Raw genomic sequence first — 27,476 nt, forward strand, 5'->3', positions numbered from 1 at the left:
TAATTTTCTTACATTCCGGTGTCATAGAAACGGGAAATTTGGCACGAGCATTGATTATGTCATAAATAGGAAACGCTAATGGGTCCCAACTCGATTATTCAATTCTATGCGCAAAAGAATTAGCGTCCAAATTTTACGTGCGGAATGTAATTTTCTCACTTTCCGATGTCATAGAAACAGGAAATTTGACACGAGCATTGATTATGTCATAAATAGTAAAAGCTAATGGGTCCCAACTCGATTATTCAATTATATGCGCAAAAGAATTAGCGTCCAAATTTTACGTACGGAATCTGATTTTCTCACTTTCCGGTGTCATAGAAACTGGAAATTTGGCACGAGCATTGGTTATGTCATAAATAGGAAAAGCTAATGGGTCCCAACTCCATTATTAAATTCTATGCGCAAAAGAATTAGCGTCCAAATTTTACGTGCGGAATGTAATTTTCTCACTTTCCGGTGTCATAGAAACGGGAAATTTGGCATGAGCATTGATTATGTCATAAATAGGGAAAGCTAATGGGTCCCAACTCTATTATTCAATTCTATGCGCAAAAGAATTAGCGTCCAAATTTTACATACATAATCCAAATCTCTCACTTCCCAATGTCATAGAAACATGAAATTTGGCACAAGCATTGATTGTGTCATAAATATGAAACGTTAATAGGTCCCAACTCGATTATTCAATTCTAAGCACAAAAGAATTAGTGTCCAAATTTTATGTACGTAATCTAATTCTCTCACTTCCTGATGTCATTTTATATGAAGGAAACGTCGCATGGTTACCTCCACGTGGTGTTTTCTGGGTAACGCAGAGAACTATGCAAAATGGTGAACATATGTTTTTCCTCAGTATCTCTAAAGTAACCACGACTTCATAAGATTTTCCATGTGAACACCAGATAAACACCAGTAACAAATTAACTCGGGCGAAGCCGGGTATATCAGCTAGTATCTATATATAGGTGAAATCCCTCACTGACTGACTGACTCACCACTAATTCTTTAACTTCCTGGTGTCGTACAAACATGAAATTTGGCACGACCAATCTTTAGGTCCTAAATAGGAAAAGTAAAAGGGTCACAACTCGATTATTCAATGCCAAGTGCAAAAGTATTGGCACCCCTATGTAATGTAACTTCCCAGGGTTGTACAAGCGTGAAATTTGGTACCAGCATTCTTTAGGTCCCGAATGAGAATAGGAGGAGTGGCACATTTTGCAGAGGGACATAGGTACATGCATCTCCCCTTTTATTCCTCGGTTCCTCTAAAGTAACATTGGATTCATAACATTTTTCGTGCGAACATCAAGTAAACACCTGTATCAAATTACATCAGGCAAAACCGAGCGTATCAGCTAGTTAATTATATTGTGGTCACTAGTTCTCAAGTGTCTCTCCACCCCTGTGATTCTGTCCAGTTTGTTGATTAATAATAAGTTCACGATGGCCCTCCCTCTAGTTGGCTCCCGTACAAGTGGGGTAAAGTATCTTTAATTGTTCTCAAGAACTTATCACCCTTGTGAGATTCGCAGGTTTTGTCTTTCCATATTATACCTGGATAATTGAAGTCTCCCATAATTACTTCATTGCGGTTTGACACCTTTTCTATTTGTTTTATTAATAAGTTTTCAAGTTCTGTTATTTTTGGTGGCCTATAGAAAACTCCTATCAGGATTTAGCTTTTTTACCCTCCCTGTATTTCTGCCCACAGAAATTTCACGTGTTCATCTCCTACACCTCGGCATTAAAGGGGTTGTCCCGCGCCGAAACGGGTTTTTTTTTTTTTCAAACCCCCCCCCCCCCCCCCCGTTCGGCGCGAGACAACCCCGATGCAGGGGTTAAAAAAGAACACCGGAGAGTGCTTACCTGAATCCCCGCGCTCCGGTGACTTCTTACTTACCTGCTAAATATGGCCGCCGGGATCTTCACCCTCGGTGGACCGCAGGGCTTCTGTGCGGTCCATTGTTGATTCCAGCCTCCTGATTGGCTGGAATCGGCACGTGACGGGGCGGAGCTACACGGAGGCGGCATCCTGCACGAGCGATCCCATTCATAAAAGAAGAAGACCCGGACTGCGCAAGCGCGGCTAATTTGGCCATTAGACGGCGAAAATTAGTCGGCTCCATGGAAACGAGGACGCTAGCAACGGAGCAGGTAAGTGAAAAACTTCTTATAACTTCTGTATGGCTCATAATTAATGCACAATGTACATTACAAAGTGCATTAATATGGCCATACAGAAGTGTATAGACCCACTTGCTGCCGCGGGACAACCCCTTTAAGTAGGATTTAACGTACATACCGCTCTCCCCTTCTTTTTCCCACGGTCTTTTCTGAAGAGATTATAACCCTGTAAATTCACACTTATCATCAAGCCATGTTTCCATTATTCCTACTATGCCTAATTTTCTTCAGACATTCTTGCTTCAAGCTCACTCACTTTACTGATCAGACTTCTTGCATTCGTTGCCATACAATTTATATGGTTGTTGTTATTCTTTATATTCATTGTACTACTTATGGTCCTATTAGCTGTTCTGTCAGTTCTAACTGTACTAACCACACCCCCAACTCAACCCCCATTTCCCAGGTCGCTGTCTACACTGTCTTGCCAATTATGTGGGATATGAAACAAAGTTAAATGGAAAATATATATGGCTAGAGGACCTGGTTTCCCCTGTAAAACTAGCTTTATGCCAGGACTGCCGACTGTGGCTGCAATCTAAAAGTTTACACTAAAAGTGACCGTCCGTCCTCCAAGAACAATTAGTTGCAGCGAAAACATAGTATTTTCAGATGATGGGAACCTCCAGGACTCTGTTCTGTTATATTTCTATACAGGCATACGGGGGGTGCAAGATGGACCCAGAGAGTTCAACAGGGATGTGTTATGGTTTTGTACTATTAAGCCTGTTATTCTTCTGTAATATCGGCCTCTTAGAATCCTCTGGTAGAGAAGGTTTTTAATTCAATCTCCTCTGCTTATTTTAGAAAAGAACAATTACATGGCGGCCGGCGGTAAGTATTCTATATGCGTCTGCAGCTCCTCCAGGTCTGACTATTTGTGATATTATGAACAAACTAATTAGTTTTCAATCACAAAAAGTCTCTTTAACACTACATTTTTAGGGGTTTAGTGTTGGTTCCATTCAGAGTTTTCTGCAGTTTTCTATATTGGGACAGAACCCGACATCTCTTTGGTCTGTGTCTCACGTGGTTTCCATCCCTGTCAGTATTTTACATTGGACAGTAAAGCAGTGTTGGTTACACCTCCAGCGCACATTCTAGTAAATCTCCCCGTGAGCTTTATACAACCCTTTAACCCCTTAATGCTACAAGAAATACAGTTACATCCTGTCCATTCAGTGTTTGTATGGATGAGGATGGGGGTTGATCCCGCTCCATGCAATGCAGAATCCGACTGTTTCTTACAGACAACACCCACCTGAAACAGCTCCCATCAGCCGCACCATTGATTGGAGCTGTTAACCCTTTAAATGCTGAAGTCACTTCTGACAGTGGCATTTCAATGCCCCGTTCGATGTTTAGAGGAACTGAACAGCCCCCCTGCAATTGCTATGGCATCCGGAGCCCGGTACTGGTGTACCTTGATGCCACTGGAAGTGGTGGGTATACACCACTGCTAGGCTGTTTAACTACCAGGTGACGCGCCCACTTCCTTATTGGCTGAAAAGCTCCTGCCTGCTGAAAGGTCCTTGGAGCATGGAAGGATGGAGGGTTAGGGTTAGGGGTAGTTTAACAGTTGGGTGTAGATTATTCGCATGAACATGGAAGCACATACACCTCATAATTTATACCTAACTGTGAAACAACCCCTAACCCTAACCCTCCATCCATTACGAAACTCGTTCCACACTCTCAGGCCACGAAGCAACGAAGTTAGATGCCCCTGTGTGTACCCCCCGCTGTCAGCGCCACTTCGGCCCCCACCAATGCCGAAACTGGCGATCACTTGTAATGCTGTGCAATCTCGGATTTCTGGCCAACTGACCCTGTGCTACAGGGGAGGAATGGCATGGCCCTATCTAAGCTGGGACATTGCCCCAATAAGGGCAGCCCAGCGGTTTTCGGATCTGGGCTGCCCTTAGGGCTGCCCTAGGGGCAGCCTAAGGGATCTGGGCTGCCCTAGCTGATCCTAGGAGCCACGCACCAGAACAGGACGCATTCGCATGCCACATGACAGGGACTGAACAACAGGTCATACAGAGCCAAAATACACAGCATACAGCAGCCAAAATGCAACTACTATGGACCCCAGCTTGCAGCCTGTCCAGCACTGCCAAGCTGTCACTTCTCTCTCTTTTCTGGCAGGAACTGCTTCTTTTATATAGTTCCTGCCACGCCCAACAACTCTCTCTGTATCTTTTTGCATTGTATCATAATGCCTGTTTAGCACCCTCTGCAGGCCATTCTGATCCTGCCCTACTACAGCGGTATATTACATACTGTAGATCCATTGAAAACATAGGGAATACATTTTGGACTTCTGCTGAAGGAATCCTCTGCCACAGCTGTGACAGCTGTGGCAGAAGTCTGTGATGCTATCCCATTTCTGTCAATGGGGTCGGCACTGCTGAGGCCGCATTGAAAGCAGTGGGTTGCAGGCAACCCCCGCAGCGATGATTTTCGGGGAAGGGCTTGAAATATAAGCCCTTCTCTGAAAATCCGTGCTAGCTGTAAGGGGTTGAAATATAAGCCCTTCTCTGATCCTTAGCAAAAGCTGCAAGTTTCTACCACGGATTTAGAGTCTAAATCAACTAGGTAAATTCTGGGATGCACTGTGTGAATGTACCCCAGGGAAGACCACCATGAGCAATCCCCTATATATTATAATAGTATCAGGCACTCTGTGGAAACTATAATTACTGCATGATGAATAGTCATGTGACTTGGTTTTACTTCCTCACTGTTTTCAAGTTCTCTCCTTCTGACTAGTGTATGGAGTATGAAGCTCACACACGGACATGGCTGCTGTAGCGGCCAGACAGAATGGGGGTTGGGAGCGGTGATCGTGGTCATTTTGTGGAAAACAATGAAGCGAGTGGCAGTCTCAGGGCTAGACGCCTGGTAACAGTGGCTATGCACCCTCGCTCCGCTTTCCCCCAAAACAGCGGCAACTGACAAAATTGGCGTAAAACTTAAATAACTGCTACTCGTGGTCGTGACACCAGCCAATAATCAGGCCTAACCAGCTATGAGCAAAGTTCTTTAGAGAAATTGGGATTTTGGGGGTTGTAGTCCCTTCTCCTGGAGGGCGCTATAGTATTGGGTAAAAAGGAGCTCCAGGAAACAGGGGAATAGTTGAACAATAATAGTCACATTTATTCGTAGACTTCGTTAGGTAGTTACAGATAGACACTTCTCTAGAGGCATTTGTAGAGTTGAATGATTGGAGAATTCCTTCTAGCTTTCTATAAATCCAACCTCTGTCTCCTTTATAAAACTCTTTCACTATCACTATCTTCACTATAATCTTCTCTGTCTAATTCTTTACTTATATCTTTCTTCTCTTAATACAATTCTTCTTCCTATATCTTACTTATTACCAGAGGCGTAGCTTCTGGGCCCCAATGCCAAACCTGTAATGGGGCCCCCAACTATAACGCTTTATTAATAGTACTGGGCTCCCTATATGGAGAAGAGAGGCCTTATGGGCCCCCTAAGGCTCCTGGGCCCGGGTGCAACTGCATCCCCTGCATCCTCTATAGTTACGCCTCTGCTTGTTACTATAATCTTTCCTTGTACATACTGCACCTCTCCTTCTCACTACACTGTGATCTCCTCTTACTTGGTCTTCTCTCTTTCCTCTCCAAACTGCTAACCCTTTTTTTATAGAATTAATAAAACAAAGCACTGTACTCAGAAAGGTTTTCTTCCAGAACAAGGCCGCTTTTGTCCACTATACAGGCTTATTCACTTGGGCGTATGCACAACCACGCTCGCTGCTAGGGAGCATAGCTGCGCCTGAACAAGGTATAAATCTTTTTTTTTTTTACTTTTCAAGCTTTGCGCTATTCCGCACGAGTTTGAAAGAAAAAAGCAGGAAGGTGAGTCCTGCCCTATATTCCTTGCATGTAGTATTAAAACGTGAGAATACCACGATTATCAGACGGGCAGCTCTGTTTCTGGAAGAAGGCAGCCATGTGTTTTTTCATACGACCTCATTAAATACATCTTTTGTGATTTTCATTTGTAACTTTATGTCATTCTAGATGTACAGATGAGAGAAGCGTCCGGATAAAATGACAGAAGCTGTGAGAATTCCGCTTTTTCATCCCGCTCATCTTCCATTATTTCATTATTCATTCTATATTTGTAATGTATTAGATATCTGGAATATAAAGTCTGTTACACTGAACTGTATATTATGAAGACTGAAGCTCATTCCCACGGGCAAATGAAGTTTTCGATCCGTGAATACAAAACGCTTTCACAGATTGAGAGCTTTTTCACGTGAGCTTATGCGGAAATACACTCGCCACAGCGGAGCGTACTTGCGCATGAACAAGCCAAAAGTCTTTTATTTTTATACAGTTCAAACTGCGCTATTGCATGCATGCAAAAAAAAGCAAAAACATAGGTCAAGACCCAGTTTTTCTCGCACATAGGAAACACGCTTATGACAAGAAAGCCATTGAAATCAATGGCTTTGCTTTATCACGTTTTGCAGGTGTGATTTTCACGTCAGCAAAATCTTCCACAAACATGATCGTCTGTTTAAGGCCTCATGTCCACGTGGAAATTATATTTAGCAAATCCGCGTGTAAAAAAACCCACATTCTATGGGAAAGCATTAACTATCAGCAGTTAATTAAATAGCCATGGATGGTATTTTAAGAGATTTGCGGATTTCACGCGTGTGAAAAAAAAACAACATGCTCCATTTTAATTCGGATCACGTGTGCGGGAGCTCATAGAGCTCATATCTCAATTGATCTCCCGCATGAAAAAAAAGAGACAATTATAGTGCATCCGCAGCAGAAATACTGTGTATTTTATAAGATAGAATGGCGCAGCGGGATGTTCTGGCCAGAAGTTTAACAGCGCTGAATTCCCTTCCGAAGGACCAATGGGGAGAATCTCCCGTCCCGCACGGTTTAGAATAGGTGTGTTATCTGTGTGGAATTTATGTTAGCTGCTAATTTATGGTCCACTTCCTGTTTTTGCTGCATTTACACACAGATTTCTGATCAATTTCTAAAACCGGCCAACAATGTAAAGATTTGAGAATGATGAGATAAGTGTTCTGATGTTCTTCTACATGGGAACGCTCCTCAGTAAAGGGTCCCACACTAATATAGCTTTTCTCAATACAAAAGTTCTTCTCATAAAGACCAGTTTGCATCCCGGGTAATATTCTGGATTTGCATTGGCCTTTGTGTCTCCTAGTACAGTAGTACAGTAAAAACTATGACTGCGGCATCAACCACTAATGAGCCAAATGTCTTACATCTGACTGATAAGCCCATAATTAATAATGTCCCTGGGGAGCTCATCCAAACAATTGCAGAGATGGTTGCTAAGTGCAAATGTACAACAAAGACCTAGAAAGTTACAAAGTGTTTAAGAATGAAAAAGGCCCAGGTCCATCTAGTCCAGCCTAGAATCTAACCATATTGAATCAGAAGAAGGAAAACCCCTTATGAGGCGGACACTAGTTGCCCCATATTGGGGGAAGAATTCCATCAGGACTTCAGTCATGGCAATCAGCATAAATGAATTCACAGATTTGTCATACATAATTACTCTTGTTGCTAGCGCGCTGGCGCTGATGAAAGCCCATAAGGAGCTGCAAACCGCACTAATAACACCGCAGCAGCCAGGTTGGCACTACAAGCTGTTGCAATATGAACGGCACCATCTGCTTCCAGCACTGTCTGCATTGACCGCGGGTCCGAGAATCAGCTAATCAGAGGGGATCCTGTGTGGTGGACCCCTGCCGATCAACTATTGATGACTGACCTACCCTGAGGATAGGTCATCAATAGTAAAAGTGCCAGGAAAGCCCTTTAAGTTGTAAAAAGATGGGATGCAGGTTTTTTTCATATTTGTGCCCAAATAAAATATCTGTGTGCAAACAGTCAAATCAGACTGAATATCCAGATCAGGGATAAATCTGTGAGTTTATGAGCCCTGTGAATATACAGTACTGAGACGCGGTACATCCGATATTGTTTGTTAGTATTACAGAAGCTGGATTTGTAATACATTGTACTGTTAAATAAAGTTTTTACAAATTGAAAATCCACCTCCGGCCAATTAGCTTTTTCATACAATCATGCCTAGAATACGTTCTCTTGGATGTGTCCACTATATGGTAACTTCTTACCTCCGCACGGTCTACAACGTGTCCTTTTGTATATCTGTTTGAAAATTAGACGTATCTATTATTTTCATAATTTACCACATTTTAGAATAATAAACCTTTGCAACAGCATATATGTTAGGCTGCTTTCAAATTTGCGCTGCAACCTCCATTCAAAGGGTTTGGTCGCACATCCGGCACAAAATACCGGAAGTAAAAGTCCTGCATAGTTGAACAGAAACCAAACAAACCCCATTATAGCCTATGAGGTCCGTTTAGTGCGGTTCAGTTCTATCATACGATGGATCCATTTTGCTGGGGAATTCCCCTTTCGTGCTCCTTTAACAGAGCAGGAAAACTGGACAGATGTGAAAGTGGCCTAATCCTGCAGTCAGAAAAGGTCAAACAAAACAGATATCTGATATTTCTGATTCTTCCACACAACAGCCCTTTGTCAGATACAGCTTTTGCTCTCTCTTGGCATTCTTCCAGCTGATTTCCTGATGTAGCCACCTGGCATCCTCTCCCAACGGCTATGAAAGAGTTCCCATATATACCAGGGTCGTAGATGTGGCTGGGCTGGCAAGGCATGTGCCCAGGTGCTCGGGGCCAGAGCTGGGGGACGGGATTGCCTAGAAGCAACTGCCTCAACTCCTTCGCTGTTCTTGGGCTGCAGGTCTAAGTAAAGATACCTTTACACTGAGCAGCTACGGCTCCGGTAGTCGCTCAGAAAGGTGGCTGAAGCGCATGAAGGACAGTTGTTCTTAAACAGACCACAGATTATTTATTTTTTTTGCCAATATATCAATTGTAGAAAGATCTCCATGCAAATTCACTTGCAAGCTCTGCAGAATATGTTGGCGCTATATCAATAAAGATTATTATTATTATTATTAGATGTTCAAGTACAAACAACTGACTTTACACCAGGCGACCTCTGATCATTTGCATTCATTCTTTTGAGCTATGATTCAGACAACAGTCCCATGTAACGGTATCGTTGCCCCAGGTCGGGGACATTTACTTACATAGTCACATAGTAACATAGTATGCTAGGCTGAAAAAAGACAAATGTCCTCCCTCATGTTTGCCCGGTGAGGCTATCAGGGCTGCTGCATAAAGTAGAGCTCTGAATGATTTCCCCATCAATGACCCCTCTTCCATGCCCACTCAGCAGGGATTATTTCCTTTGTTTATCTAGCTTACTCAGCCTACTCGCCATACTGAGCCAACTCAGTATGGTGGATCTATGATAGGCTTCTATGTTTAGGACATCTGTTCCCCCATTTTTCCAATGTAGAGACAGAATCGATAGAGCTAAACAGGGTTTCTGCCCCTCCCCCCCCCCATATAAAAGTTGCCAATTGTCTTTGTAAATTAGCGAAGGTACGTTTAGAAATTGGGACTGGTAGTGCTCTGAAGTAATATAGTACCCTGGGTAGGATTTTAATTTTGTATGTCATTATTTTGCCGAACTAGGACAAGCATATTCTTGATTTCCTATTGTACGGAGGCCAATAACGGGATAATTTTCCCTCTCTAGATTCTTTTTGCAGGGTGTAAGGATCACACTTAGATATGGAAGACTTTTTTCCTGACAGCTGAAAGGGAATTCTGAATTATACTTTTTAGATCTCTAGCTAGATTTAGACCCAAAATTTTACTCAAAAACCCTTTACTCACCTCTCTGGATCCACCACGCGAATCCCGTCTGGCGAGCCAGCGCGCATGCGCAGTACAGTGCATGACGCACCGGCAGTGGGCAGTGACGCGCAATCACGCGATACTTCCGCTGTGCTCACAGTGAAACTATCGCATGACGGACAGCTACCATTGACTACAATGAAAGCTGGCCATGCATTTTCCCGCAGCAATTAGAGCATGCCGAGGTTTCTTTCATGCTGCGGCATTCCACGGTCGAATTCTGCAGTGTGAACATTGAGCTATTAAGTTCAATAGAACCTAATAGCTGCGGGATAACGTCATGGATTTCCGCCGCGTTCCATGCGCCAGAAATCTGTCTATGGGCATTAGCCATTAATGCATGTGATTCAGGACCCTCCTTGTGCCATCCAAGGTCTTCCTGCCTTTAACAAAACCCACTTGGTCTGAGTGGATAATGTCAGGCAATATCTTTAATAATCTTCCCGCCAACATTTTAGCATATATTTTAACGTCTGTGTTGAGTAATGAAATTGGCCTGAAGTTTTCAGGGTCATTAGGTTCTTTCCCTGGCTTAGGTAGAGCTATTATTGTAGCCTGAAGCATTACTTCAGGAAAGGTTCTCTGTTGCGTTACCGTGTTGAAGGTTTTTAACCCTTTTCAATCCAATTTGTATCTTGGTTTTCCTAGGCGGCTTACTCTTTTTTTGCCGTTATACAGCGGTGCTATCTGCTGGCTTAAGCCAGTACTGCATGAGTTGACATGTTGGATAGGCTCCAACAGCAGAGAGATTGGCAATATACAGTAAGAGAACCCTGATGGACGTCTTCCAACATTGGAGCTCTACAGCCTTAAATCATAATGCCTTTACAGGTCAGACATTGGATTGGAAAGGGTTAAAACATTTGGGGGTTAATGTAGCTAAAAAAAATTTGTAATATTTTTGGCTGAGAAGACATCTGGGCCCGGGGCTGTTAAGTTTTTTAGGGATGCGATTGTTGCTGCTACTTCCAAATGCGTTAATTATTGGTCCATTAGTTCAGCTTGTGAGGCTGATATACTAAGTGGGCTTACTTTCTGAAGGAAATTTGTTATGGTCATGCTACTGGGTCGCGTAGTTAGGGCATCATCTTGAAAATGATATAATCTATTATAATAGGATCGGAAAGATTCTACTATTTGTTTTAGGTGTTGTCTCTTAAGGCCCACACATATGGTACATTGATTTTAGTGACTTTCTTTCTCATTAGTTTCGCCATCCAGTGCGAGGGTTTGTTCAGGGATATTATGGGAATAAATCATATTCCAGAAGATTTCACTGGTTTGCTCCAGATTGGTGATGATGCATATATGCATGAATATATGTATTTGAACTAACAGATACTCCCGGTGAGCCCCATACCCTTCTGGTTTATTGAAAGGAAGTACAATACAGTTATACTGAATATGACGCACAAATTACATACATACCCCTCCCAACATCACAGCAACTCATGATTGGCCTAGGACAGTGGAGTCGGCACGCAGAGCCCTCTCTACTGGCACGCGCCCCATCGGCCGCTCACCACTTGTGAATACCAGCAGGGGCCGCGGATCCCCTGCCGGCATTCACAAACAGCACTGCTAGCCGCGCTGATCCCGGCACACACTGACTTCAGTGTGCAGCTGGAATCCCCCTGCCCCAACGTCTCCTACTACTTGGTTCCACCGGGAGGGGGGAGGCGTCCGGCAGCACACTGAAGTCAGACTGTGTGTCGGGAGCATATTAACTCTTTCTTCCCCACTTCTGCCGCAATCAGCAATTCCCAGCAACCTGATTGGTTTTTTTGGGTTGGCTGATTCACCAAACAACCAATCAGGTTGCTGGGAATTACCTATTAAGGCAGAAGTGGAGAAGAAAAAGTTAATATGCATGCCGGGACCATCGCTGACCAAAAGAGGAGCTGAGCTTCCAGGAGGAGGAGGAGGAGGTAAGTATGTGGGTCTCGGGAGGGGCACTGTGGGGTGTCACTACTGCACTGGGAGGCCGCTGTGGGGTGTCACTACTGCACTGGGGGCCCCTGTGGGGTGTCACTACTGCACTGGGGGCCACTGGGGGGTGTCACTACTGCACTGGGGGCCGCCCCTAATGCACTGGGGCCGCTGGGGGCTGGGGGGGTCACTATTACTGCTGGGGCCGCTGTGGGGGTCACTTTTACCGCTGGGGCCGCTGTGGGGTGTCCCTAATGCACTGGGGGCCGCTGTGGGGTGGGGGTGGGGTCACTATTACCGCTGGGGCCGCTGTTGGGTGGGGGTCACTATTACCGCTGGGGCTGCTGTGGGATGGAGGTCACTATTACCGCTGGGGCCGCTGTAGGGTGGGGGTCACTATCACCGCTGGGGCCGCTGTGGGGTGGGGGTCACTATCACCGCTGGGGCCGCTGTGGGGGTCACTATTACTGCTGAGGCCCTGTGATGTGAGGGTCACCATTGTCGCTGGGGGTCACTATTACTGCTGGGTGGGGGTCACTATTATCGCTGGGGCTGCTGAGGGGGGTGTTCCTATTACCGCTGTGGGGTGGGGTTGACTATTACCGCTGGGGCTGCTGGGGGGGTGTCACTATTACTGCTGGGCTATGTTTACAGGTGGGGGAAATGGGCAGGGCAGTTTCAAAATAGACAGGGTGCAGATTTTGACTACTTTTTGGATGCGGAAATGCTGCAGAATTTTCCACAGAAATTTCAGCTGAGGACATTCTGCAGCATTTCCGCATCCAAAAAGCAGTCAAAATCTGCACACTGTCTATTTTGAAGCGGCCCGGTCTTTTTTAGAACGACGGGGGTAAAATCATACGTCGTGATAAGCCCCGCCCCCTGACATGTTGGCACTTTGCGATAAATAAGTGGGTTTTTAGGTTGCAGTTTGGGCACTCGGTCTCTAAAAGGTTCGCCATTACTGGCCTAGTATGTAAGGACGCTGATGATTAAAATATGTTTACGCCCCAGGTGTATGTTGCTATGTGAACACGTAATTCCAATATACCTAAGTAGCATAGACTTTATTAGTTTTCCAATCTAAACCAAGGAATCCAAGGGATGAGATAAGGAGCAGCTTGTGAGGAGCAGATTATGAGCGGTGGGCATCGCAGGTCTTTCTCATGAGAAACACATCTCAGGATCTTGTTAAGTCTTGGGAACATGCGTAGGAGTGTTTTTCAAATACCAGCATAACAATGCAACACACACAGTGTACAGTATTAAACCAGTTGAGCTGGATATGGTTTTCTCCAGCAGGTTTCGGGGTATTTTGTAGCTTCCAAATTGTATAGTGTGCACACATCATCGACCAGATCAGACACAAATGCTGGTCTAAAACCGGGAGAGTCTCTACAATGTGTAGAGGCTCAGGCTTTTTATTATAACACATGATAACTGCCCTTCAATGGGCGTGCAACAGATTACATCAGTAACATATAAGATTCTCATTTGTCGGATCATATAGAATCTCCCGCCTCTCTGCCCACCCTTCCCCAAGTGTTGATGTAGCGTGGACTTTGTCCTAGCTGATGGCATTTCTGTGTGCGTGTCAACTCATTGTTTAACTAACTTCAGTATGGGAGGGGTGGAGAAGTGCTAGGAAAACACTCAATATTGAATACAGGTATTACATATAATCCTATGACCTTTAACTCTTAGAGGCTGTTTGCATAACTTATGTACCAAGCTAACATTACACCACACATCTTTCACCATTAGCCTCTACAAAGTCAAAAGTCATTACAACAGCATAATACATTTGGTTTATACAAATCGATAGACATTTTATACTAACTAATCATCATGTCTCTCACAATCCCCCCCTTAAAATGTCTATTCGTATATCAGTATAATGAAAAAAGTCGCCCGCGCTCCCAGGACCTAAACACCAGGGTCAGGCTGCAAACACTACTTACTTCAAAGTTTTATTAGTATACTCTGTGCAACGCGTTTCATCGTCATGCAGGCCGACTTTCTCAAGCACAATGATTCATTGTGCTTGAAAAAGTCGTCCTGCATGACGACGAAACGCGTTGCACAGAGTATACTAATAAAACTTTGAAGTGAGTAGTGTTTGCAGCCTGACCCTGGTGTTTAGGTCCTGGGAGCGCGGGCGACTTTTTTCATTATACTGATATACGAATTGCCTTCGAGTGGGTCCTGTAATCCAGCCCAGCAGGACACAGAAGCCCAGCAGCCTAACGGACGCACCAGGGGATTTACAAGCTAATGAGGAGGTGGAGGTGTTGGTGAGGCCTCTTCACAGGGGTACTCGCCAAACACCGGGTGAGTCTATATTATTTTCTCTCGGTTATAACACTCCCGTAGAGTGTTATATCTAATATATTTCCATAACTCCTAGCCTACACGGGTAGCGCTTCCCTGACGTGTGTTTGTGCCCTTAAAATGTCTATCCTCTAACTCTCTATCTGATTTTCACAGTTCTCTGCGCGTGAGCCTATAACTGGAGCGCGTTGAAGGTTCGTTTTAGGGTCTTCAAGGGGGTGTAGGACTTGTCCACTCCTTCTGGGGATGCATCCAGCAAACTCATTGTGGGAGTAGCTTTTCCAGCATCAGTTTCACAGGTCTCTCTGACACAGGGGATAACACAGTAGACTAGAACAGAAAAGGTAATCATCAGTTCACATACAACAGCGACGCCCGTCTGTGCCAGGATCCTTTAGCACCCGCTTATCCATGGCGAGTGCTGGTCCCAAAAGTTAGCTCTTTTTAGTTAGTGCGGTCAGCTTCTTAATGGCAACTGTGTCTTTACCTGCGGGTCACGTGTCGTCTAGGATGTAGGTACAACAAGTCTTCCTTATCATCTTACAGACGCTCCCCTTTTTAGCTAAAGTCATATCTAAGGCCATTCTATTTTAAAAAGTCATAGTTGAGGTAGGTCCTATTGGTCGACTAGTCCCTATAAGGCGTCTCTAGTATAATTTATAAACCGCTGCTAATTATAATAAACATAATTAATCCAGTCAACGTTTATTTACCATAATGATCAGGAAAATGGACTCGAATCTAGTTTTAACTTGGTCTCTATTTTTTTAAAACTCATCAGGTACCCCCCTTGGCTGTCCTATGACGTCAATGTACACGTGTAGATCAAAACTACCACCAGGGGTCTCTCTTCTCGCTCTAGTATAATGTTACAATACTAGTAGTGTGCACAGGTACGCACGGCCTGGGACTCCCTAATCTTCACCCACACCAATGTCTCTCCTGGAGATAGTCCGGATGGTGAACACGTCCAGGCCGCCGGCACTGACCCTACACTACCTAGTGACAAGACTGGAAGGAACCGCCGTACCTATGCGGAAAACAAGGATAGACCAACATGACAGGATAACCACAAAACACAGACTGAGTTGGATCGAGATAAATTAACTATTGGGGGTAACCTCATTATCCTCAATGTTATCTGACAGGATGTGGAGGAGCATAAGGGCTTTACTAAGGCACACTCCCCTGTCCAATTACCCTCCAGGCGAGTCCTCTACCTCATGTCTCCACAAAGCCAGTAAATGTCTCCTAAGGACTGGACCTGATTCTGCATCCATTCCCCTCCTATCGTACCGTAGGAGGAGCAATACCTGTTGGTGAGTTCCCCAAAAATCTCCCTCCACCCTGCCTATTTGCCTGGCAGGTGTAGTTTCCAGGGTAGTCAGTAATACTCTCTCCGGTGCACAACACTTAAGTAGTTATTGAGTATTCCTTCTTCCACTTCTCACGGACAGTGTAATTAGCGGAAATGTTCGTGAAGAGACTAATAAACTACTCTTCAGCATCTACAGGGAGATTTAGGGGGACCATCCCCGAGTGTGGTCGGGCACTACCGCACACGCAACAGTTAGACTTGTTGCTCCTGTTAGCATTGTACTTCATCAACTCCAACCAGAGATCCTGGTCAGAGTAGCCAGTCGCTACTGTCAAGGTGTCCACAAAAGGTAGGGTCGGCTATGATCATCATGTTCGTCAAGGTCTTTATCTTACGGCGGAGGGGGTTAATTATGGGCACGGGACTAAGTGAAGGCTTCCATTCGGGTGCATCTACCATACCCCTTATTTTAAACTTCCCTAAGGGATCTGTCCTCCCGTACCGGTATGTCCCCAGACTGTAAGTTCCCCCCGTTCCCCGGGCTTGGATCTCCCGCGGTTAGTGTAACAACCGCATTAAAACCAAGCAACATACTAAGTTCAGCCTTCCAATACCTGCTGTCCTTATTATTCTCAAGGAGGGTTATACGACTAATTAGGGATTTCCCGCTCTTATCTTTCTTATTTTAGGCACTTCGCGGTTTATAGGACCAGTCTATTCCTGTGTTACATCCCACTAATCCCCAATAACGGCAGTCTTCTCCCCAGACGTTATCAGTGGCGCGAACATATTGTATTCCCCGGGCATGTAAGTCATATAACCAGCTGGACTGAGCTAAATCTGGTCCGCGGTGGGATCTTGCGCCTAGACACGGGACCACAGTACAATAGTCGAACGAATATGCGGCTACTTGAGCATTGGACGAGTTATACCAGAAGGTAACCATACCCTCATATTCTAAGGATTCCAGTTGCCACCCTCCTCTCTCACTAGCCCTAACCAGAGTAATGTCTTCGGCACAACTATGACTGGTCTCCCGGATCTGAAGCTTTCTTACAGTATGAAGCATGGATCCATGTAAGTCTTTTGGCTAGTTTCACAGCTGTGGCAGTAGTCAGAAGCACCTGGTAGGGGCCATCAAATCGGGGCTCAAAAGGGTGCTTCCTGAGGAACTTCTTGACGCACACCCAATCCCCAGGCTGCAAGATATGTGTCCCAGTGTCTGCCTCTGAGTCTGGAAGAGAACACCTGTGCATAGGCTTTGGTTAGTTCTTTAAAGGGGTTGTCTCGCGAAATCAAGTGGGGTTATACACTTCTGTATGGCCATATTAATGCACTTTGTAATATACGTCGTGCATTAAATATGAGCCATACAGAAGTTATTCACTTACCTGCTCCGTTGCTAGCGTCCCCGTCGCCATGGTTCCGTCTAATTTCGGTGTCTTCTTGCTTTTTTAGACGCGCTTGCGCAGATGGATCTTCTCCCTTCGGCTCGGAAGCATCAGCGTTTTGGCTCCGCCCCCTTGTACGCGTCATCACGTAGCTCCGCCCCATGACGTGTGCCCGTTCCAGCCTCCTGATTGGCTGGAATCGGCACGTGACGGGGGCGGAGCTACGCGATGACGCGTACAAGGGGGCGGAGCCAAAACGCTGATGCTTCCGAGCCGAAGGGAGATGATCCATCTGTGCAAGCGCGTCTAAAAAAGCAAGAAGACACCGAAATTAGACGGAACCATGGCGACGATCCATCTGCGCAAGCGCGTCTAAAAAAGCAAGAAGACACCGAAATTAGACGGAACCTTGGCGACGGGGACGCTAGCAACGGAGCAGGTAAGTGAATAACTTCTGTATGGCTCATATTTAATGCACGATGTATATTACAAAGTGCATTAATATGGCCATACAGAAGTGTATAACCCCACTTGATTTCGCGAGACAACCCCTTTAACAACGTTCATGAGCTTCTTTGCGGTTACCTACTTGTTTGCCTTGGTAACAGGGTCGGCCTCCAACCTGCAAAGACATCAACACCAACAAGCACGTATTCATACTTCCCAACAAGTGGGAGCTGAACGTAGTCAATTTGCAATCCCTGAAATGGGTAGAGTGGTCCCGGCAAGTGTGATGTGGCAAATTTACTTCTGCCCTGACTCACCTATGGCATAGATCATGCTAAACTGGACAAATGATGCAGCAGCTACAGAGAACCCAGAAGTCGCCCATCCTCTTTCAAGCGTCGTCGTCATTGTTGCTTTACTAGGTGGGTCTTTCCGTCCATCAGCTGGGCCATCATGGGATACAGGAACTGTGGTAGGCAAGTGCTGTTGACTGTTCACCATACACTGTCCTGTTTCTGCTGCTCCCATATTAGTCCATTTATTCTTTCCTTCCTTGCTGGCTTGTAACTGTAAAAGTCTTTAGCATATCAAAGTCCAAATTTTGTTAATGTCCAAAGTTTTTACCACTGACTCATGCCGTCAGTATCTTTTCTTCTTTCTTCCACGGCTTGAGGGCCGCCGCCTTTGCTATGCTGTCAGCGAGGGTGTCGTCTCTCGCCTCTCCAGTGTAGGAATTGGTGAGAACTCTCAACTTTGTCAGGTAGAAGTAGGGCCTCCATGCGACTCTGTACCGCTGCACCATTCTCAATTGGTTGTCCTGCTAAGGTAAAAACTGTCTGGCCTTCCATATTGGGCCGTAATCATGAGCTATGCCAAATGCATACCAGGAGTCAGTGTAAAGGATTGCCGTCTTACCTCTCGCCACTCTACTCACCTCAGTGAGGGCCTTCAATTCCGCTTCTTGTGCTGAGATTTGCGGAGGCAGAGCTTCTGCTTCTAGGACATCTTGTTGTGTGACCACTGCATATCCGATGTGGAGTCATCAATCCTCACCCTGGTACCATCTGCAAAAAAGCTCAACATATGCATTATCAACAGAGGTTCCGGTAACTGTTTGCATACCTGCAGTTTCTTACTGTATTAGTACTAAATAATCGTGTTGATGTTCTATTTCACATGGCTCGGAATCTTGTTATCTTATTCCATTTATTTATTTTTATTTTTTTTAAACCCAATAGCTGATCTACAACACCTAGATCATCTATGACCCAGATGACCTATGCCTCCCCCCTTTTGAACCGGAATACTCAATGGAAAAAAAAGAGTAATTGCGTTCAAACAAGTACAAGTTGAAAAAGGAAACCAAGAGGCACAAAAACAAGCACTTTGTAGGTCAAGGTGACATTGTATGCAGCGAAGTCTGAGCGAAAATATCGTTTAGATTTTTTTTTTTCAGGTCGCAGTTAGCATTTTTTAACACAAGGAGGCGCAACACAAGTAAAATTTTACGTCACCCAGTGTAATAGTATTTCAGGGAATGTCCAGCGTTTAACTTTTACTCTCCTGTCGGAATATAATTATAGCTTCAGTGTAGACTAACACTAGAATATACAAAAGACTTAAAGGGGTTGTCTCGCGCCGAAACGTTTTTTTTTTTTTCAATAGGCCCCCCGTTCGGCGCGAGACAAACCCAATGCATGTGTTAAAAAAGAAAAAAGTTTAGCACTTACCCGAATCCCCGCGCTGCGGCGACTTCTTCCTTACCTTAGCAAGATGGCCGCCGGGATCTTCACCCACGATGCACCGCGGGTCTTCTCCCATGGTGCACCGTGGGCTCTGTGCGGTCCATTGCCGATTCCAGCCTCCTGATTGGCTGGAATCGGCACAAGTGACGGGGCGGAGCTACGAGGACCAGCTCTCCGGCACGAGCGGCCCCATTCACCAGGGAGAAGACCGGACTGCGCAAGCGCGTCTAATCGGGCGATTAGACGCTGAAATTAGACAGCACCATGGAGACGAGGACGCTAGCAACGGAACAGGTAAGTGAATAACTTCTGTATGGCTCATAATTAATGCACGATGTACATTACAAAGTGCATTAATATGGCCATACAGAAGTGTATAACCCCACTTGCTTTCGCGGGACAACCCCTTTAAGGAAAAAACTAAAGAATACGGATGAATTAACATCCTACTCTGGGCAATTCAGTCCCTTTTTCTTCACATAAAAAGTAAAATTACTTCATCAAATTGCGTGAAAAAGTCTGCTGGGTGACTATAGGAAATTATTCCATAACATCATCTGTCTGAGCATCCATTGGAGAAGCGGGCAGTGGAAAACAGAGCCCCTGGGAACATGAGAGAGCGTCCCCTGTCATGTATTCCTGGCCTCTGTCCCCCATGCATCAACTCTAGAGATGAGCGAGCACCAAAATGCTCGGGTGCTCGTTACTCGGGACGAAATTATCGCGATGCTCGAGGGTTCGTTTCGAGTAACCAACCCCATTGAAGTCAATGGGCGACCCGAGCATTTTTGTATTTCGACGATGCTCGCTAAGGTTTTCATGTGTGAAAATCTGGGCAATTCAAGAAAGTGATGGGAACGACACAGCAACGGATAGGGCAGGCGAGGGGCTACATGTTGGGCTGCATCTCAAGTTCACAGGTCCCACTATTAAGCCACAATAGCGGCAAGAGTGGGCCCCCCCCAACAACTTTTACTTCTGAAAAGCCCTCATTAGCAATGGATACCTTAGCTAAGCACCACACTACCTCCAACAAAGCACAATCACTGCCTGCATGACACTCCCCTGCCACTTCTCCTGGGTTACATGCTGCCCAACCCCCCCTGCACGACCCAGTGTCCACAGCGCACACAAAAGTGTCCCTGCGCAGCCTTCAGCTGCCCTCATGCCACACCACCCTCATGTCTATTTATAAGTGCGTCTGCCATGACGAGGAACCGCAGGCACACACTGCAGAGGGTTGGCACGGCTAGGCAGCGACCCTCTTTAAAAGGGGCGGGGCGATAGCCCACAATGCTGTACAGCAGCAATGAGAAATATAATCCTGTGCCACCGCCATCAGGAGCTGCACACGTGGGCATAGCAATGGGGAACCTATGTGCCACACACTATTCATTCTGTCAAGGTGTCTGCATGCCCCAGTCAGACCGCAGTTTTTAATTCATAGACACATGCAGGTACAACTCCCTATTGTGAAGTCCCTGTGGACCCACAGCATGGGTGGCTCCCTGGAACCCACCGGCGGTACATAAAAATATCCCATTGCATTGCCCAACACAGCTGAGGTAGTAATGTCGTGCCTAATGCAGGTGGGCTTCGGCCCACACTGCATGCCCCAGTCAGACTGGGGTTCTTTAGAAGTGGAAACAGATGCATTTATAATTCCCTGTGGACCCACAGCATGGGTGGCTCCCTGGAACCCACCGGCGGTACATAAAAATATCCCATTGCATTGCCCAACACAGCTGAGGTAGTAATTTCGTGCTTAATGCAGGTGGACTTCGGCCCACACTGCATGCCCCTGTCTGACTGGGGTTCTTTAGATGTGGTTTCAGATGCATTTATAATTCTCTGTGGACCCACAGCATGGGTGGGTGCCAGGAAGCCACCGGCGGTACATTAATATATCCCATTGCATTGCCCAACACAGCGGATGTAACGTCAGCTGTAATGCAGGTGGGCTAAAAATTCATTTGATTACACTGTAGGCGAGGGCCCACAAAAATTGCTGTATCAACAGTACTAATGTACATCCAAAAAATTGGCCATGGCCAACCAAGAGGGCAGGTGAAACCCATTAATCGCTTTGGTTAATGTGGCTAAAGTGGTAACTAGGCCTGGAGGCAGCCCAGTTTAACGAAAAATTGGTTCAAGTTAAAGTTTCAACGCTTTTAAGAGCATTGAAACGTATAAAAATTGTTTAGAAAAATTATATGAGTGAGCCTTGTGGCCCTAAGAAAAATTGCCCGTTCGGCGTGATTACGTGAGGTTTCAGGAGGAGGAGCAGGAGGAGGAGGAGGAGGAGGAATATTATACACAGATTGATGAAGCAGAAATGTCCCCGTTTGGGATGGTGAGAGAGAACGATGCTTCCATCCGTGGGTGCAGCCTACGTATTGCTTAGGTATCGCTGCTGTCCCCTGGTGGAGAAGAGAAGTCTGCGGAAATCCAGGCTTTGTTCATCTTGATGAGTGTAAGCCTGTCGGCACTGTCGGTTGACAGGCGTGTACGCTTATCTGTGGTGATTCCCCCAGCCGCGCTAAACACCATCTCTGACAAGACGCTAGCCGCAGGACAAGCAAGCACCTCCAGGGCATACAGCGCGAGTTCAGGCCACGTGTCCAGCTTCGACACCCAGTAGTTGTAGGTGGCAGAGGCGTCACGGAGGACAGTCGTGCGATCGGCTACGTACTCCCTCACCATCCTTTTACAGTGCTCCCGCCGACTCAGCCTTGACTGGGGAGCGGTGACACAGTCTTGCTGGGGAGCCATAAAGCTGGCAAAGGCCTTGGAGAATGTTCCCCTGCCTGCGCTGTACACGCTGCCTGATCTCTGCGCCTCCCCTGCTACCTGGCCCTCGGAACTGCGCCTTCTGCGACTAGCGCTGTCGGATGGGAAGTTTACCATCAGTTTGTCCACCAGCGCCCTGTGGTATAGCATCATTCTCGAACCCCTTTCCTCTTCGGAAATGAGAGTGCAAAGGCTCTCCTTATACCGTGGGTCGAGCAGTGTGTACACCCAGTAATCCGTAGTGGCCAGAATGCGTGTAACGCGAGGGTCACGAGAAAGGCATCCTAACATGAAGTCAGCCATGTGTGCCAGGGTACCTGTACGCAACACATGGCTGTCTTCACTAGGAAGATCACTTTCAGGATCCTCCTCCTCCTCCTCTTCCTCCTCCTCAGGCCATACACGCTGAAAGGATGACAGGCAAGCAGCATGGGTACCGTCAGCAGTGGGCCAAGCTGTCTCTTCCCCCTCCTCCTCATCCTCCTCATGCTCCTCCTCCTCCTCCTGAACGCGCTGAGATATAGACAGGAGGGTGCTTTGACTATCCAGCGACATACTGTCTTCCCCCGGCTCTGTTTCCGAGCGCAAAGCGTCTGCCTTTATGCTTTGCAGGGAACTTCTCAAGATGCATAGCAGAGGAATGGTGACGCTAATGATTGCAGCATCGCCGCTCACCACCTGGGTAGACTCCTCAAATTTTCCAAGGACCTGGCAGATGGCTGCCAACTAGGTCCACTCTTCTGTAAATAATTGAGGAGGCTGACTCCCACTGCGCCGCGCAAGTTGGAGTTGGTATTCCACTATAGCTCTACGCTGCTCATAGAGTCTGGCCAACATGTGGAGCGTAGAGTTCCACTGTGTGGGCACGTCGCACAGCAGTCGGTGCACTGGCAGATTAAACCGATGTTGCTGGGTCCGCAGGGTGGCAGCGTGCGTGTGTGATTTGCGGATATGTGCGCAGATCCGGCGCACCTTTCCGAGCAGGTATGACAAGTGGGGGTAGCTTTTCAGAAAGCGCTGAACCACCAAATTAAAGACATGGGCCAGGCATGGCAAGTGCGTGAGGCTGCCGAGCTGCAGAGCCGCCACCAGCTTACGGCCGTTGTCACACACGACCATGCCCGGTTGGAGGCTCAGCGGCGCAAGCCAGCGGTCGGTCTGCTCTGTCAGACCCTGCAGCAGTTCGTGGGCCGTGTGCCTCTTCTCTCCTAAGCTGAGTAGTTTCAGCACGGCCTGCTGACGCTTGCCCACCGCTGTGCCGCCACGCCGCGTGACACCGACTGCTGGCGACGTGCTGCTGCTGACACATCTTGATTGTGAGACAGAGGTTGCGTAGGAGGAGGAGGAGGGTGGTTTAGTGGAGGAAGCATACACCCCCGCAGATACCACAACCGAGCTGGGGCACGCAATTCGGGGGGTGGGGAGGACGTGAGCGGTCCCAGGCTCTGACTCTGTCCCAGCCTCCACTAAATTCACCCAATGTGCCGTCAGGGAGATATAGTGGCCCTGCCCGCCTGTGCTTGTCCACGTGTCTGTTGTTAAGTGAACCTTGGCAGTAACAGCGTTGGTGAGGGCGTGTACAATGTTGCGGGAGACGTGGTCGTGCAGGCCTGGGACGGCACATCGGGAAAAGTAGTGGCGACTGGGAACCGAGTAGCGCGGGGCCGCCGCTACCATCATGCTTTTGAAAGCCTCCGTTTTCACAAGCCTATACGGCAGCATCTCTAGGCTGATCAATTTTGCAATGTGCACGTTTAACGCTTGAGCGTGCAGGTGCGTGGCGTCGTACTTGCGCTTGCGCTCAAACTGTGGCCCTAGCGACGTCTGGACGCTACGCTGAGAGACATTGCTGGATGGGGCCGAGGACAGCGGAGGTGAGGGTGTGGGTGCAGGCCAGGAGACGGTAGTGCCTGTGTCCTCAGAGGGGGGTTGGATCTCAGTGGCAGGTTGGGGCACAGGGGGAGAGGCAGTGGTGCAAACCGGAGGCGGTGAACGGGCATCGTCCCACCTTGTGGGGTGCTTGGCCATCATATGCCTGCGCATGCTGTTGGTGGTGCCTCCCCAGCTGATCTTGGCGCGACAAAGGTTGCACACCACTGTTCGTCGGTCGTCAGGCGTCTCTGTGAAAAACTGCCACACCGTAGAGCACCTTGACCTGTGCAGGGTGGCATGGCGCGAGGGGCGCTTTGGGAAACAGTTGGTGGATTATTCGGTCTGGCCCTGCCTCTACCCCTGGCCACCGCAGTGGCTCGGCCTGTGCCCACACCCTGACTTGGGCCTCCGCGTCCTCGCCCGCGTCCACGTCCTATAGGCCTACCCCTACCCCTCAGCATGGTTTATTACCAGTGATTTGATTTCCGAGGAAGGCAGGAAATAAATTGGCGCAAGCCTGCTGTTAAACGTAGCTGGCTGCGTATGATTTGTTTACTATCTCCACCCACCACACACGTACACAGAACGCTGAGGACTGACAGAGGCAGGGCACATATAATTTTTTTCTTTTTTTAAGAAGAAAAGGCCCACTGACTATATTCAATCAGATAAGAAATGTGTTCCACAGAAATGCAGTTATATGAAGTGCAGCAGAGCGGTGATTTTTCCCAGGAAGGCAGGAAATAAATTGGCGCAAGCCTGCTGTTAAACGTAGCTGGCTGCGTATGATTTGTTTACTATCTCCACCCACCACACACGTACACAGAACGCTGAGGACTGACAGAGGCAGGGCACATAGAATTTTTCCCTTTTTTTAAAAAGAAAAGGCCCACTGACTATATTCAATCAGATAAGAAATGTGTTCCACAGAAATGCAGTTATATGAAGTGCAGCAGAGCGGTGATTTTTCCCAGGAAGGCAGGAAATAAATTGGCGCAAGCCTGCTGTTAAACGTAGCTGGCTGCGTATGATTTGTTTACTATCTCCACCCACCACACACGTACACAGAACGCAGAGGACTGACAGAGGCAGGCCACATAGAATTTTTCCCTTTTTTTAAAAAGAAAAGGCCCACTGACTATATTCAATCAATAATATATGTCTTCTGGCCCTGCCTACACAATTCTGTCCCTGTAGTATTACTGCAGGGCGCAATGCTCTGCACAGCCGATTTTGAAAAAAAAAAAATGCAACACTGCTAACAGCAGCCTGCACAGTACTGCACACGGTTAAATGTGGCCCTAAGAAGGACCGTTGGGGTTCTTGAAGCCTACACTCACTCCTAACACTCTCCCTGCCTAACCACCACTTCTGTCCCTGGACTATTACTGCAGGGCGCAATGCTCTGCAGACAGCCGATTTTGGAAAAAAAAAAAATTGTGCAACACTGCTAACAGCACCCTCCACAGTACTGCACACGGATAGATGTGGCCCTGAGAAGGACCGTTGGGGTTCTTGAAGCCTACACTCACTCCTAACACTCTCCCTACAGCAGCACCACCAGCAGCACTTTCCCTCAGCTAACTCAGTCACAAGGCATCTGAGGCGAGCCACGGGAGGGGCCGACTTTTATACTCGGGTGACATCTGATCGCCCCAGCCACTCACAGCAGGGGGGTGGTATAGGGCTTGAACGTCACAGGGGGAAGTTGTAATGCCTTCCCTGTCTTTCAATTGGCCAGAAAAGCGCGCTAACGTCTCAGAGAGGAAGCTGAAAGTAACCGGAACATCGCGTGGTACTCGTTACGAGTAACGAGCATCCTGAACACGCTAATATTCGCCCGAGCATCAAGCTCGGACGAGTGCGTTCGCTCATCTCTAATCAACTCCAATCTTCCATGCACTATAAACCAGCTTAGTCATCTACTATGTCCCAAGCTGCATCTTCACAAAGGTTTGTTTCCTTGAACTTATCACACATCCAAAGTGGCCACATCTTGGAGTGTAACAAAGTCCGGTCAAACAAAACCTTACTTCAGACAATCATGAGGTTAGCACTGAATACAGTGGCATTGGGGAATATAGGCCTCCCAAGTGCAGCAAAATGGCCACCAGAGGAAGAAAGGGGCGGGGCTACAAATCTCCCAGGTGAGGCAAAATGGCTGCCGGAGGAAGGGGCGGGGCCAGGGGCGGCAGCACTTCCAGGTGAGGCAAAATGGCCGCTTGAGGAGGTAGGGGCGGGGCCAGGTCCTGTCCCGGATGGGGAGGCACCGGAAGTAACATCACACACCCTGAAAGTGAGCATATGGGGGGAAGTAACTTCAGGGTGGGGGCAGGGCTCACCACATTTGCTGCAAAGTCACACTATGTGGGGTTGTAAACATTGCAAGTGCGGCCGCCATTACAGGGAGGGGCTGTAGTCAACACAAAGGCATTACATTGTTCATTAGCAATACACATACCCCACTACATGCTTTCCCCTCTTGAATCTCTTTCCTACGTTACACCACCTCCTAGCAAAAACTAGCACCTAACACCTACTTTCTACAGTCTATCTTACCATACTCATTTCTGCTTATCTGTCCATAACCTGACATTTCTTTCTGCAACTTTTCCTGATCCTTTTCTTTGTAAGACGTTTCTACATGTTTTGCATATTCCAAAACATCCTGTACTGATCCCTCATTCTATTCTACCTGCTTATTCTATCCTATTCGAAGTTTCTGGACACAGTAGTGTTCCTCTTGTAAAATCTGCTTTCTTCAAATCCTTCCAATATAACCTCTCTTTCCCACTCAGATCACAATGCACATTAATTCTACAAGACAAAGGGATCAGAAGGGTTAATTGGGAAATGCTTTCAGTGGCTTAACTTCAGTCCACTCTCTTATCAGCAACCCTCCCCCAATAATAAACACTGCACACAGTCTGGACAGGACATTTAGCTATACACAGAGACTGACGATTATTTTCAATGACCAAAACCTCAACAATATTCTGGAGACGTCGGCCGTCACAAAGCACGGCTTTAATTCTCCGCGTATATACCTTTCCACATATGAGAACATAACACGCTCAATCATACAGGTAAATATGCGTATCATAAATTTTCCTAACCTCACACTAGTTGCCTAGGAGTAAGTGTCTCTCTCTGGCGTGCTCCCTCAGACTTAAACAGCCAAGTCCGCCCTTCTGACACATTAACCCTCACAGAATTTATCTCTTGGTCTTGTATACACAATTTTTAACCGTCTCAGACATAATATACACAGCATACAAAATACCCCTTAGGCAGGTTAAAACGGTGACACAGTTAACCAATTCACTGCTAGCTATTTTCTATGAAGGTGGATATATGAATATGTATATATGTTTGCATAGGCTGATTTAAGAAACACATTTATATTATTACTAGCGTACCCGTCGCGCGTTGCTGCGAAGACAGACAGACATACATACATTCGTTTTTATATATCTAGATGACGGCAGCAGCGACCACTGAGGTTTTGTAGGCCGCTGCTTCCCCCTTGCAGGCTGAATAAAATAGCCGTTGTGTGGAACATCCAATTTATCCGGCTGCTGTGGCTTCTTGGGAAGATAGCCTAGTACATGTTTGCC

The 27,476-nt window shown here is 46.8% G+C and overlaps 1 protein-coding gene across 3 annotated transcripts in view; it reads left to right on the forward strand.

The window, feature by feature from the left end:
* The window catches only part of LOC136580648 (zinc-alpha-2-glycoprotein-like), a 232,185-nt gene extending 223,920 nt beyond the window's left edge, over positions 1 to 8,265 (forward strand). For all 3 annotated transcript variants that reach the window (XM_066581378.1, XM_066581380.1, XM_066581381.1), the window contains exons 7-8: positions 2,998 to 3,024; positions 6,240 to 8,265. Coding sequence is in view for 1 of the 3 variants with exons in the window: in XM_066581380.1 (XP_066437477.1) it covers positions 2,998 to 3,024; positions 6,240 to 6,268 (56 nt within the window). In the remaining 2 variants the exon portion in view is untranslated. The remainder of the gene's footprint in view (positions 1 to 2,997; positions 3,025 to 6,239) is intronic.
* Positions 8,266 to 27,476: the final 19,211 nt, after the last annotated feature.

This window comes from Eleutherodactylus coqui, chromosome 10, assembly GCF_035609145.1.
Source record: "Eleutherodactylus coqui strain aEleCoq1 chromosome 10, aEleCoq1.hap1, whole genome shotgun sequence".
Lineage (NCBI taxonomy): Eukaryota > Metazoa > Chordata > Amphibia > Anura > Eleutherodactylidae > Eleutherodactylus > Eleutherodactylus coqui.